General features: G+C 46.7%; 1 protein-coding gene across 1 annotated transcript; it reads right to left on the bottom strand.

Moving 5' to 3' along the window:
* Positions 1-325: 325 nt before the first annotated feature.
* Positions 326-3,613, bottom strand: SOWAHB (sosondowah ankyrin repeat domain family member B). The gene has a single exon (XM_083368034.1). The coding sequence runs from the start codon at positions 3,190-3,192 to the stop codon at positions 1,138-1,140; it is 2,055 nt and encodes a 684-aa protein (XP_083224160.1). The 5' UTR covers positions 3,193-3,613; the 3' UTR covers positions 326-1,137.
* Positions 3,614-14,829: the final 11,216 nt, after the last annotated feature.

The raw sequence follows: 14,829 nt of genomic DNA, 5'->3' as shown, positions 1-14,829 counted from the left end.
TCTGCCCTAAAAGAAGGCAAATGACCAGCTGTCTGCAAGGAATATAAACCCTTCCATTCCTCACCATCCAGTCAGAGCTGAAGAAGCTTCTTGGATGAGAAGCGGAAAGGTCTTCAAAGAAAAACAAGAAAGTCTAGCTGCCTTGTCAAAAAGCATCTTTGGGACCACCATGAGTTGGATGACTGAGAATCCCCATAGACACCTATCCTTAGAAGCATGTGCAAACTCTGCATTTCAGGCTAGCTTTAAGTAGCAGTGCCACACAAGCAAATCCCTCTAGTCCAAGGTAAACACGAAGATGCGAAAGTGTACATGTAAGCAGCAATAAGGTTTATTAACAGGCCTTAAGGGTAATAAAATAAAATCAAGTTTCTGTTAGGTCTCTTTTTAGCTCCCAAGTGGGTTGAAGTTCATTGTCTCTTTTAACCTCTGGGCATTTTTCTTTGAAGGTTTAAAACTCTTTGCAATGAGGTTAGCCAACCTAATTAAGACATTCCAGCCCGCCCATCTTTTTTAACATGTCCCCAAAAGGCAAACGGTTAAGAATTCATCACAGCTGGTGAGGGAAGAGTGCAAATGACAACCTTCTTTTTGGGTCCCTTATATGGCATTTGGCAATACTGACATTGTAGTTTCAGGGACAACCTGCATTTCTCCCCTTCTCCAAACACCCTACTCAAAGGTCTTTGCATAAAGACCTTCCCGTGCTTCAAAGCCAACGTGGATCTAAAATTGATCCTTATTTCCCCACCCACCCACCCACCCTTCCAGAGAGACTGCTGTTCCTCTCACCCAACAGTTTTTTTTGCAAGGGGAAAAAAAAAGAAACGCTAAAGTGCAGATTCTCGGCAACAGACCTGAAAGGCTTATTCGAGGTTGCCCAGAGAATTCCCCCTAAGCATTTTGCAGGACGGACTGAAGACCCAAGCTTTTTGCATGGGATATGTAAAGCAATTCTCCCCATCCCAGTTAAACTTAAATGTCCAAACATGTTCAGGAATAAAGTGCCATTCTTCCTCCAGTTTCTCCCTAAACATAGCTAATGAGCTCAGAAACAGCCTGAGCCCTTAACATCTTGGGAGAGCCGGATCATCAAGATCCCCACTTGGTCTTGGCCCAAGGCCACAACAGCAGTTGTTAATCACTGTATTCCTCCGTCTCCTGTACGATGGGGCACATGTACCCCACTTTCCATTTCATATGTTGAGGCTTCAAGTAGTTGGCTAAGGAGGGCTTTCTGCTCACTTTCCTGGCTAGGGGCGCTGATGATGATGAAGAGGCCGTGGATGGTCGGATGATTGGATGAGTTGGGAAGATGGTCCTGCCTCGTGGGCCCCCCAAAAGCTGCCATATTTCTCCAGAAGCGCTGGTGCTCAAATACTGCCAAGGTTTCTTGCCGCTACTGTCCCGGACTTGAGTCCGGCACTGCAGCTTCTGCACCAGGATCTTCATGATCAGGGGGTGACTGTGGATGGCTGCCAGGTGCAGCGGGGTGTAGCCACAACCGGACCTGACGTTCACGTCCAGCGCAATCCCTGCCTCCTGTGCACCGGTGACAAAGTCCTGCAACACCTGGGCGTTCCCGTGTTTAGCCAGCCAGTGAAGCACCGTGAAGCCAGAGATGAAGTCCTTGTGGAGCACCAGCTGAGGGTCTTCCTGGAGCAGTACCCGGACCTGCATCCAGGACCCCGCAGCGATTTTCACCAGCCAGGTGTGTTCTCGACCGTCCAAGGGTACCAAGGAAGACCTGTGCTCAGCAAGCCCATCTGAGTTAGGGGCCAGCCTCTCCACAAACGGGGCATTTGCCACGGATCTTTGTCGGGCTGCCAACCAGGGACTTAAGGGGGCATCCAGAGTTGGGGATGCCGGTCCGTCCATCTTCCGCGGCTTTGGCTTCAACAGAGCCCCGCCTTCTGCTTTGCCCAGAATGGCAGCCCTTCCAACAACCCGGTGCAGCAAAGCAACGTGCGGAGGGGACTTGCCATTCTTGGAGTCTTGGCTGGCCTGGGCAAAGGTCATCCCCGCCAGGCCATTGCTGTGAGGGGTGCCCCCAGGCCCCTGGCACCCAGCTGAGTTTCGGATGCACCCATTGTTCATCCTGCCCATTTCCCCTTCCCCGCGATGGGAGCTGCTTCCCCAGCTGGCGCTGCTGCTGCCTTCTTCGCTGGCCGAGCTCTCCTGCTCCAGATGGTCCTCCAAATCCTGCAAGGAAAGCCGGCAGCGGATGCTGCGGAAGACGGGCACAGAGGGGTCCCACCAGCCCTCAGAGGACTCCGACCTCGGACCGAAATCCAGGGATCCCCAAGGACGGCAGGCGCGTAACTCTGAGCTTTGAGACCCAGCTTTGACCGGCCAGGCGTCCTCTTCTTCGAGGGGGCAGAATGGCTCAGCGGCAGCCGAATGATGAGTAACGATCCAATCCCGAATCCTTTGCTGGGCACTGCCGGCACATGGAAGCGCGCCCATTTCTCCGACGGGTAAACCGAGGCCGTTGGACCGCTGCGCCCTTTCCTGTAGGAGCGGCGGATCCGGGGCGGCGGGCTCCGCGAGGGGCGGCCGGGGACGTTTTTTCTCTCTTCCCAGGCAGCCCAGGGTCGGGCTGGCGGGCAGCGGAGGCCGCGGTCCGGCTCCAGGTGTGCCGGACGGGCACTTGGCAGCCCGGCGGCCCGCCGCCGGTTGGCCATCCGAGAGTCGGCCGCTGCCATCCGGCCCGGGAATTTCCCGGGGAGAAGCGGCTTCCCGGGACCTCCCCGCGCGCTCCCACCTGGCCTGCTGGAGCGGCGGCGGTGGCGATTTGCCGGCTCGACCCTGCAGAGGCGGTGGCGATTTGCCGGCTCGACCCTGCAGAGGCGGTGGCGATTTGCCGGCTCGACCCTGCAGATGCGGTGGAGGCGGCGGCGGCTCAGCGAGGTGACCGTCGTGGGGCGTCGGTCGCGGCTCCTCCCCGACCAGGTCCCGGTACCGCTTCCTGAGCACCACGTAGGTGGCGGCGCCGGGCCCGTCCTGGCTGACGGTGGCCACGGAGTTGACGAAGCCCTTGAAGAGCTGGCGGCGGTGCTGGAGCTGGGCGGGGGGCGCCTGCGGGTCGCGCAAGAAGCGCTTGAAGTGGCCCAGCAAGGCGGCGTTGGCCACTCGCCCCCCGGCCTGGCAGAGGAAATCCAGCAGCTCGGCTTGGCTCAGCTCCCGCGCCATGGCTCCCTTCCCGAGCCAGCCCGCCCCGGGTGCTTCAGCCGCCGCCGCCTGCCCTGCCGCCGGCCACGCGGGTCTGGCCGCGCCCGCCCCGTCGCGAAACAGAAACCAGCCGCCCAGCCCAGCGCCGGCAGCGCCTTCTGAGCCAAACTTCTGCCCGGCCTCGGTTTCACCTGCTCTCCGTGGCTCCGCCCACTTTCCCACCTCGGCGCCCCGCCCCTCCCGCGCTCGACTTCGCCTCCGCTCCGACTTGCCCGAGAACAGAAACTTGTTTTTTTTTATTTTTAAATCAATCTTCCCCGACCTGTGTTTCAGACGTTCCCAAAGTGAGGTCAAACTGTGGGCGAGGCTGGGCCAGAGTTCAGTTGGTGCCTTGCCTTCCGGGAATTTTTTTTTTTTTAAAGAAACCAAACACCTTTTCAGTTTTACAGGTAGTCCTCTGCTTCCGACCGCAATTAAAGTAGAATAGAACAGCGTTTCCCAACCTTAGGAACTTGAAGATGCGTGGACTTCAACTCCCAGAATTCCCCAGCCAGCTATGCTGGCTGGGGAATTCTGGGAGTTGAAGTCCACGCATCTTCAAGTTCCTAAGGTTGGGAAACGCTGGAATAGAATAACCGGGCCGGAAGGGACCTTGGAGGTCTTCTAGTCCAACCCCCTGCTCAAGCGGGAGAACCTATACCATTTCAGACAGGTGTCTGTCTAGTCTCTTCTTAAAGCTGTGTGTTCTCATTGTGGGTTTAGCGACATAACAACAACAACAACAACAACAATACAGTTGGACCGGACCTTGGAGCTCATCTAGTCCAACCCCCTGCTCAGGTAAGAAACCCTGCCCTATACCATTTCAGACAAATGGCTGTCCGGTCTCTTCTTAAAAACTTCCAGTGTTGGAGCATTCACCGCTTCTGGAGACAATTTGTTTCACTGGTTAATTGTTCTCAGGAAATTGACACCAAGATTTCCATTGCTAAGCAAGACAATTGTTAAGTGAGTTTTGCCCTGTTTTACGACCTCGCTTGCCAGAATTGTTAAGTGAATCACTGCAATTGTTAAGTTAGGAACACGGTTATTAAGTCCTCATCTTATGACCACAATGGAACCCAAAGTGTCTGTTGCTAAGCGAGACATTGGTTAAGTAAATTTTGGTTCATTTTACAACCTTTCTTGCCACACTGCATTTGTTAAATGAGTAACATGGCTGTTAAATGAATCTGGCTTCCTCATTGACTTTCGTTATCAGGAGGTTAATAATGATAATGATAATAATGATAATGTTAATAATGATGATGATAATAATAATGATGATGATGATGATGATGATGATATAATAATAATAAAGTTGGAAGGGATCTTGGAGGTCATCTAGTCCAACCCCCTGCTCAGGCAGGAAACCCTATACCATTTCAGACAAAAACTTCCAGTGTTGGAGAATTCACCACTTCTAGAGGCAGGTTGAAAAAAGTGATCACGTGATCTGGGGACTGCAACCGTCATAGATATGTGAACATTACCAAATTTTGATCAGGTGACCGTGTGGATGCTGCAACAATTACAAGTGTGAACAATGGTTATAAGTCACTTTTTTCAGTTACATTGTAACTTCGAACAGTCCCTAAATGAATGGTTGTAAGTCAAGGATTACCTGTATTTTGATGGGAAGGGTTGCCTCTTTTTCTTTATCCGGAGTAAAATCTCTTATTGTTTTCCTCAGATGTATTTGGGAAAAGAAATTTATAAAACTGTCCTTTCTGTGCAGTTTTAAGTTGCAAGGAGACGGTGTCTATGGAGATTCTCAGTTATTATTTATTTTATTTATTTATTTATTTATTTATTTATTTATTTATTTATTATTTTAATTCCATTTATGTCCCGCCCTTCTCCGAAGACTCAGGGCGGCTTACAAAGCTTAGCAGTAGCCTTCATTCTATGTATATGCCTGCTTATTAGGTCTTTCACACACACCCCAAGCAGCATTATTACAAAGTCAGCTTAATTGCCCCCAACAATCTGGGTCCTCATTTTACCTACCTCGGAAGGATGGAAGGCTGAGTCAACCTTGAGCCTGGTGGGACTCGAACCTGCACTAATTGCAGGCAGCTGGTGTTACTTAAGGAGGCATTAGCCCACTGCTCCACCAAGTTATCCAGGTCATAGTTATCCCAAAGGTGCTTTTTTCAAGAGGCAACTGGACTTTCTTGTTTTTTTTTGAAGACATTTTGCTTCTCATCCTAGAAGCTTCTTCAACTCTGATTGGATGGTGGGGAATGGAAGGATTTATACTCCTTGCAGACAGCTGGTCATTTGCCTTCTTTTAGAGAGCTCACAGGTAAACCTCCAAGCGGCCTCAAGGACTCTCTAAAACAGGGGTGTCAAACTCAATTTCATTGAGGGCCACATCAGCATTGTGGTTGCCCTCTGGGGGCCGTGTGGTATGGCCAGGGTGGGTGTGGCCTACTGGGTGGGCGTGGCTAGAGTGCGTATGGCCTACTGGGTGGGCATGGCCAGCTCTACATCATTGGCATCAAGGGTGCCTATGGGGTCCTGGGCAGGAGTGGGGCAGATCTGGGGGTCTCTGGCAGAAGGAGGGTCTCTGGGCCAGGGACAAGGCAGTGGGAGCCGTTCCCTCACTGTTTCCAGGATGGCTTCGGGGGCCACATGAAACCACTTCGTGGGCCGGATCTGGCCCCCGGGCCTTGTGTTTGACATGTCTGCTCTAAAAGAATGCAGATGACCAGCTGTCTGCAAGGAGTATAAATCCTTCCATTCCCCACCATCCAATCAGAGCTGAAGAAGCTTCTTGGATGAGAAGCGAAACGTCTTCAAAGAAAAACAAGTAAATCTAGTTGCCTCCTGAAAAAGCAGCTTTGGGATTGCAAGGAGAGGATTTGCATATTTTCCCTCAATTATTCCTAAATAGCAGGAAACTTAGAAAATGTAAGGCAGCTGGAGAGAGGTGAGGAAATGGAAGATTCCCATGAGTAAACATTTACAAAAAAGTTACACATTAACTGGATCTCAAATGCAGGCATTCTAGAACTCTACTCATTTAAATAAAACTTATTTCCGGCTGAGTGTGCATCAAGGAGATTGTTGGGCATGTTTTATGCAGAAATAGGTCCCCCAGCTGGATTCACAGAAACCACACTTTGCCTACTATAAACATAAGTCACTCCCATAACATAGTAAATCAGGGTTATCCAAACCTTAGCAGCTTTAAGACCTGTGGACTTCAACTCCCAGAATTGTCTGAAATGGTATAGGGTTTCCTGCCTGAGCAGGGGGTTGGACTAGATGACCTCCAAGGTCCCTTCCAACTTATTATTATTATTATTATTATTATTATTATTATTATTATTATTATTATTATTATTCCCCAGCCAGGCACACTGGCTGAGGAATTCTGGGAGTTGAAGTCCACAAGTCATAAATGGGCCAAGTTTGAAGACCCCTGCTTTAGCTGATGGCAGCCCATGGCAGAATTTGCATGGGTGTCCTGTGTTGATTGAAAGCATGATCAAATGAGTGTGCCATTGCTTGTGAAACAATGCACGAATATTTGGGTGTCCCTTAAAAACCAAACCACACCGGTGAAGCCTTGCACAACTGTATTATCCTAGCAAAGGTTTTCCGATCGGATTTGCTCTCAAAGTATAACTCTATCCTGGTGAATTCCAGCATAAAGAGCATTAAAGTCTATTTAAAAAAATATATATCGCAGGGTACTACGGCTAGAAGACAAGGACCACCCCACCAACACACACCACTGCCTTTCAAACACAATTTGTGTGTGGCATATATATTACCTGGTTTTCAACGCAGGGCTGCATTGCTGCAGAGAGAATTTGCCAGCAAACGGCAGCAGAGTTAAAACTCATTCAAAATGCAAATGTTTAGCCAGGTACATGATCTGCAAGGTTGAAGAACTGGAGTGCAGAGACGGAAAATCTATTGTAGTGTCCAGGTTTTTTTTCCCCACCAGTCTTCCAAGAAATTCTCTCTCTTTCAAACAATATTTATTTCCCAAACTAGTGTGGGAATTACTATGCTGGTTCTCGGGTTTTAGTCTTCAACCCAGGCATTACCAATTGCACTTGAGAACTACTGCATAAATAAGCACAGATAATCCTCAACTTACGACCGCAATTGAGGCCAATATTTCTGTTGCTAAGCGAAACATTTGTTAAGTGAATTTTGCCCCATTTTACGGCCTTTCTTGCAGTAGTTGTTAAGCGAATCAATGCAGTTGTTAAGTTAGTAATACCGTTGTTAAGTGAATCCGGCTTCTCCATTGACTTTGCTTGTCAGAAGGACGTAAAGGGAGATTATATGACCCCTGGACACTGTGACCGTCATAACTGTGAGTCAGTTGCCAGGCGTCTGAATTTTGATCAGACGCCTACAATGGTTGTAAGTGTGAAAAATGCTCACTTTTTCAGTGCTGTTTTTGAACGGTCATTAAATGAACTGTTGTAAGTCGAGCACCGCCTCCTCAAATTACAGCCATTTGTTCTTGAAAAATGTCTTTACCGGCTACTGCTTTTCACTAACTTTAACATGCTGTCCTGTTTAATATACTGTCCTGTCCTGTTGTACTGTTCACTAACTTTAATATACTATACTATATAGCAGACATGTCAAACACAAGGCCTGGGGGTCAGATCCGGCCCGTGAAGTGGTTTCATGAGGCCCACGAAGCCATCCTGGAAACAGTGAGAGAACGGCCCCCACTGCCTTGGCCCTGGCCCAGAGACCCTCCTTCTGCCAGAGACCCTCAGATCTGTCCCACTCCTGCCCAGGCCCCCCTAGGCACCCTCGATGCGAAGGATGTAGAGCTGGCCACGCCCACCCAGTAGGCCATGCGCACTCTAGCCACGCCCACCCAGTAGGCCACGCCCACCCAGGCCACACCCACCCGGCCCCCTGAGGGCAACCGCAATGCTGATGCGGCCCTCAGTGAAATTGAGTTTGACACCCCTGCTATATAGACAGTTAGGACAATTAACCAGTGGAACAACCTGCCTCCAGAAGCTGTGAATGCTCCAACACTGGAGGTTTTTAAGAAGAGACTGGACAGCCATTTGCCTGAAATGGTATAGGGTTTCCTGCCTGAGCAGGGGGTTGGCCTAGATGACCTCCAAGGTCCCTTCCAACTTTATATTATTATTATTATTATTATTATTATTATTATTATTATTATTATTATTATTATTATTACTGTCCTGCTGTAATTGTGGAATGCACTTTATTGCAAAGTGCCATTTCAGGTTGAAAGGGGAGCTATGTACCTGGAGGGATGGGTTAGGTATTATTTAAATAAAGACATTTAAATGCAGAACTCCTACTTCGGTTTATCTGATGGTATGTGAAAAGGCCTGAGGCTTCTGCCAATAGATAAAATGCAGATTGCAAAAAAAAACAGTATCAAGGTCCTCCTTCTTTTCCAAAGGCCACTCAGACCAAAATCTCGGCAGTGGGCACTGATCCTTGACTAAACTGACATGAAAGCTGCTAAGATCGTGTGAAGTGTTAATACAACTTTACAATGCCTTGGAAAGGCTACACTTGGAATACTGCATCCAATTTTGGTCACCACAATGTAAAAAAAAGATGTTGGGGCTAAATGATTTAAACATAAAGTACTTGCATTTTGTAACCAGGAATAGAGTCGATTCGATGACATTTATTAGCTTCGCAGGGATAACTGATTCACACCAGAAGCAGAAAAGATGAATGAAAACTAACAAGGCCTTTAAAAGGCGCTACTGAATCATTCTTCAAACACACTTTTATCATAAGCTAAGGGGTTTTCCCTCACCCTGAAAATAGGACCCAGTTCAGTGACTTGAAACTACAGGAAATTAAATCCAGAGGTAAGTTATTAGGAGGAATTTCCTAATGGTAAGTGTTATTTAAGTGGTGGGAAAGGCTGATTTCTGAAGTGGTGTGTTCCACTTTATCAGAGGTCTTCAAACCCAGGCTGGAGATCCATCTGACCAAATGCTTTAGCGTATCCTAAACCGAGCACAGGGTTGGACTAGATTACCTTTTAGGTGTCTCTACCAGTTCTTGATTCTGTAATTCTGTGGCATGTACATCTGAGCTAAGCATTCAGCTCATGGCTGTCATGAGCTTCTATGACAGGGGTCTTCAAACTTGGCCCTTTTATGACTTGTGGACTTCAGCTCCCAGAATTCCTCAGCCAGCATGCCTTTTATGACTTGTGGACTTCAACTCCCAGAATTCCTCAGCCAGTATGCCTGGCTGCGGAATTCTGGGAGTTGGAAGTCCACAAGTCATAAAAGGGCCAAGTTTGAAGATCCCTGTTCTATGTCTATGATTGTTATTTTTTTAAAAAAATTCCATTTATATCCCGCCCTTCTCCGAAGACTCAGGGCGGCTTACAAGCTTAGCAGTAGCCTTCATTCTATGTATATGCCTGCTTATTAGGGCTTTCATACACCCCCCCAAGCGGCATTATTACAAAGTCAGCTTAATTGCCCCCAACAATCTGGGTCCTCATTTTACCTACCTCGGAAGGATGGAAGGCTGAGTCAACCTTGAGCCTGGTGGGAATAGATAATATTATGGATACAGTAACTTCAATATAGGTTAAAACTTGGATACTTTGTGATTATGGTTTCATGTGTTGCTTGCCAGGAAACTGCTCTGAGCCAGTTTGGTGTAATGGTTAAGACACCAGGCTAGAAACTGGGAGACTGTGAGTTCTAGTCGCACATTAGCCATAAAAGCCAGCTGCGTGACTTAGGGCCATCCACCAGGAGACTGTGAATTCTAGTCCCACCTTCTGCATGAAAACCAGAGAGCTCTTAGGGTCAGTCACACTCTGTCAGCCCAACACGCTCCATAGGGTCGTTGTTGTGAGGATCATAGGAGAAAGGAATATTAGGTGTGTTCACTGCCTTGAGTTATTTATATAGTAATAAAGGCGGGATTAAAATAAATCAAAAGAAAACAATGACTAAGTTAACCCTAGCCGGCATCTTATGCAAGCCCATTCAGTGACTGTCTGCATTAAGCCATAATGGTTCTATTTGATACTGAAACAGGGCCAAGAAAAATAAAGAGAGGATTGCCAGGTTGTGTTTTTTTTTAGAATAACTGTATCTTTAATAGTAAACAGATACTGAGAAATTAAAGGAGTAAAACTCCCTTGTGTGAAAAATGAAAAGAGGTCTGTTTCATTACTTAACTTTTATAGACCAGGTAGGTATTAAAACCTTAGGAGCAGTAACTTAAAAAAAAAAAGGCAAAAACTGGTTCTGGTTTTATTTCCTAAGCCTTGTAAAGTTGACCACTTCTCAACCAGTCTCTGTTTTTGAGCCTTTAAAAAGCAGAGGGATTTACTCAGTGCTTTTTTTGTAAAAGAAAAAGGTGCCGGAACTCACACATGTCATACAACCTGCCTTGCCTACCCTACAAGGTTCCATCCAAAAAAGGTGCCGGAACTCCGTTCTGAGCGTTCTATGAGGAAAAAAAGCCCTGGATTTACTGATATTGTTAATGCATCCTCAGAAATTAATTGTACTATTGGGCAAACCCCAAGAGACACTGGTCCCAGTGTTTGCACCATTGTGGTACAATAAAAGAAGTCATGAATCCGGTCTTTTGTTTTGCCCCTAGCTCTGTTAATTACAACCATTTTCTGATATCCACTTAGAGTTGTTAATTATTCTTTTTCTTGTAGATAATGAGGGGCTGCTACAAAGAAGAGCTGTGTGTGTGTGTGTGTGTGTGTGTGTGTGTGTGTGTCAGCCTATTCTCCAAAGCACCAAAAGGCAGGACAAGAAGCAGTGGAAGGAAACTAATCAAGGAGAGAAGCAACCTAAGACTAAGGAGAAATGTTTTAACGGTGAGAACAATTAACCAGTGGAACTACCTGCCTCCAGAAGTTGTGAATGCTCCAACACTGGAGATTTTTAAGAATAGACTGGTAAGCCATTTGTCTGAAAGGGTATAGGATCTCCTACTTGAGCAGGGGGCTGGAGTAGAAGACCTCCGTGGTCCCTTCCAACTCTGATAACAGCTTCATTTTAATGCAACCTGGCTGCATTGCCACATTCCAGACATTCTGGAAATCCACTTGCTTGCTCCCTTCCCCCAAAAATGTGGCTTTGCAGAGGAGAATCAGGAAGTGTACTTGAGAACGGAACTTCAGCTCTGCAACGCCTTGCTGAAGCTAGCAGAACAGATCGAATCGAATTGTAGGTTTCAGTTTATTAGCATTATGGGACTGGAGATCCTGGACAGGTTTTAATGAGGTCCACAATCCCTCACCTTTTGGGACCTCAGTTTGAAACCTGTGGCTCTGGTTATTGCTTTCTAAAAATCCCAGAAAGAAATTTCAAAAGAGTCGTCACAAGGGCAAGTAGCAATTGATCAGACTGTGAGTGGAGTTTGAAAGTGAAAATGAACAGAACCTTGTTGGTAAATATTTGCAGTCAAGGTGCCGTCAAAGAAAAGAAACAGACTCTGTTAAATATCTCCTGTAATCAAGAGAAGGATGGTATTTACTGCGGGCCTCTGGCAGCTGATAACTCTAAAGTGGCTTAGAGCAGATTACAAAGGTTTCCCAGCAGCCCCAAACTTACCTCTATAACCCAGACAGATGTGTTTTGCTTTTATCAATCAATCAATCAATCAATCAGAATGGAGCTGGAAGGGACCTTGGGGGTCTTCTAATCCACCCCCCTACTAAAGCAGGAAATCCTGTACAATTTGAGACAGGTGGCTGTCCAGTCTCTTCTTAAAAACTTCTAGTGATGAAGCACCCACAACTTCTGGAGGCAAGCTGTTCCACCGGCTAATTGTTCTCACTGTTAGGAAGTTTCTCCTTAATTCCATCTCTCTTTACTTGATTACTTTCCATCCATTGTTCCTTGTCTTGCCTTCTGGTGCTTTGGAAAATAGGTTGACACCCTCCTCTTTGTGGTAACCTCTCAAATACTGGGCTACTGCTATTATGTCACCCCTAGTCCTTTTTTTCCTCTAGAGACTAACCATACCCAAATCCTGCAACCGTTCTTCATATGTTTTAGCCTCCAGGCCTTTAGTCATCCTAGTTGCTCTTCTCTGCGCTTTTTCCAAAGTCTCAACATCTTTTTTGCAACGTGGTCACCAAAACTGGATGCAGTATTCCAGGTGTGGTCTTACTAAGGTTTTATGAAGCGGTATTAATACTTCATGTGATTTTGATTCCATGACTGTACAGTATTAGCTTTTTTGGCTGCTGCCAATTTTTTTTTTTAATTTGATCATCACTACAGATCTGAAAAAGGGACGCGGTGGCTTAGTGGGTTAGGACGCTGAGCTTGTCGATCAGAAGGTCGGCAGTTTGGCGGGTCAAATCCCTAGTGCCGCGTAACAGAGTGAGCGCCTGTTACTCGTCCCAGCTTCTGCCAACCTAGCAGTTCGAAAGCACGTAAAAATGCAAGTAGAAAAATAGGGACCACTATGGTGGGAAGGTAACAGCGTTCCGTGCGCCTTTGGCGTCTAGTCATGCCGGCCACATGACCACGGAGACATCCTCGGACAAGTGCTGGCTCTTCAGCTTTGAAACGGAGATGAGCACCGGCCCCTACAGTCGGAAACGACTAGCACACATGTGCGAGGGAACCTTTACCTTTTACAGATCTGAGTTGCAAAAATGCAGATGACCATTAGATGGCAGGAAACGAATTTTAAAAAACTCTTTGCTGCTATCTGGTGGAGAGCTGCATTCATGCAGCCCAGACCTGGTAGGTCTACTTTTTTAAACAAAAACAAAAACAAATCACAAACAGCTATTTAGAGAAGCTTCGTTGCCATGCTGCATTATGTCATCACAAGGTCCTATCCATATTTTGGAGTGGAAAGAAGATGTTATAATATTTACAATAAAAGTGCATCTTTCAGATTGCCTGTCCTTGGGACTGGGTGAGCTTGTGATCTTACAAACAGCAGGTGGTTGTATTGTAGGTGCACACGTACATACGCTGGATGGAATTTAATTCATTATTGATAGATTCGAAAGAGAAGGTGTTTTGTTTGAGAACTGGAGATTTCCTAGTGGAGGTCGAAAGGAAGATCAGTTTTAAAGATTTCAGCCTAGTGGAGACGACAGAGCCGATAGGCGACGGATCTGGATCTGGATAAGATATAGTTTAGTGAGTATTGCCCCATTTTATGATCTCTTTTGCCGCAGTCATTAAGTGGTTTAGGATACGGTACTTGAATCTAGATTGAGACCAAAGTTATAACTGCACATTGTTTTTAAAGGCCAAGGGCCCTATGAGCTCTGAACCAGTGCTTAATAAAGGTCATAGAAATAAAGGAAAAATTAAAATGATCTTGGCTGTGGGTGGGGAGATTGTTTCCTTGTGATTTTAACCTACATGTGGTGCTGTTATTGGCCTGCTCAGCTTTGTAGCCTGGTACATTTTCACTGCATGAATGGACATCTACAGTACCAGAGTTTCTCCTCATCAAAGGCTGAAACTTGATCTGGAAGCAAACACTGTATAGTCAGGTAGATTTATGGCTCATATTTATGACGGTGGCAGTGCCCCAGGGTCACCTGATCTCCTTTTGCGACCTTCTGCCGAGCAAAGTCAACGGGGAAGCCAAATTCACTTAACCACTCTGTTACTAACTTAGCAACTGCAGCGATTCGCTTAACAACTGAGGCAAGAAAGGTCGTCCAATGGGGCAAAATTTACTTCACAGCTGTCTCGCTTAGCAGCAGAAATTTTGGATTCAGTTGTGGTCGTAAGCCGAGGACTACCTGGTTGGCTGAGGAATTCTGGGAGTTGAAGTCCACAAGTCTTAAAGTTGTCAAGTTTGAAGACCCCTGATTCCTTGTTCCTGTACATCCTCAAGTTATGGAAATCCAAGGCTCAGATGAATGCCTCTCATAAATATTAATCTTAATAAAAATTACTTTGATAAAACTTAATGTGGCCTTGGAGTGGGGCTGAGCCGATTGTGGAGAAGCGTGCTAAGGAAGAGTCCAATCACACCTGCTTGGATCTTTCTACAGAGATGGTGAAGGAACCAAGGTAAGTGTCACCTGGACTGTAGCTCAGTCCTGCATGCCAGGTGGGAGACTAGAAAGAGTCAGAATAGAACTGGAAGGGACCTTTGAGGTCTTCTAGTCCAGCCCCCTGCTCAGGCAGGAAACAAATGGCTTTCCAGTCTCTTCTTAAAATCCTCCAGCAATGAAGCATCCACAACTTCTGGAGGCAAGCTGTTCCACTGGTTAATTGTTCTCACTGTTAGGAAGTTTCTCTTTAATTCCAGGTTGCTTCTTTCCTTAATTAAGTTTCCATCCATGGTTTCTTGTCTTGCCTTCTGGTGCTTTGGAAAATAAGTTGTCCCCCTCTTCTTTGTGGCAGCCCCTCAAATACTGGAATGCTGCTATCATGTCCCCCCCCCCACATACACACACACCTGTCCTTCTTTTCTCTAGACTAGACTAGCTGGAGGCAGCATCAAACACTCCCTAATTTCCTTGATCCCAGTTGCACAGCAAGGCAGCTGAGAAAAACAGGATATCTTTGTTGGCCTGGATCACTGAATGAAGTCTTTCCTGATTTCCCCCTTCCCACTCTTGCTTGTGACTGGAGATCCCTTGTGAACCAC

Source organism: Vipera ursinii (genome assembly GCF_947247035.1).
Source record: "Vipera ursinii genome assembly, chromosome: 7".
Classification (NCBI taxonomy): Eukaryota; Metazoa; Chordata; class Lepidosauria; order Squamata; family Viperidae; genus Vipera; species Vipera ursinii.
Note: the sequence above shows the minus strand (reverse complement) of the source record. Positions and strands in the feature narration are given on the sequence as shown.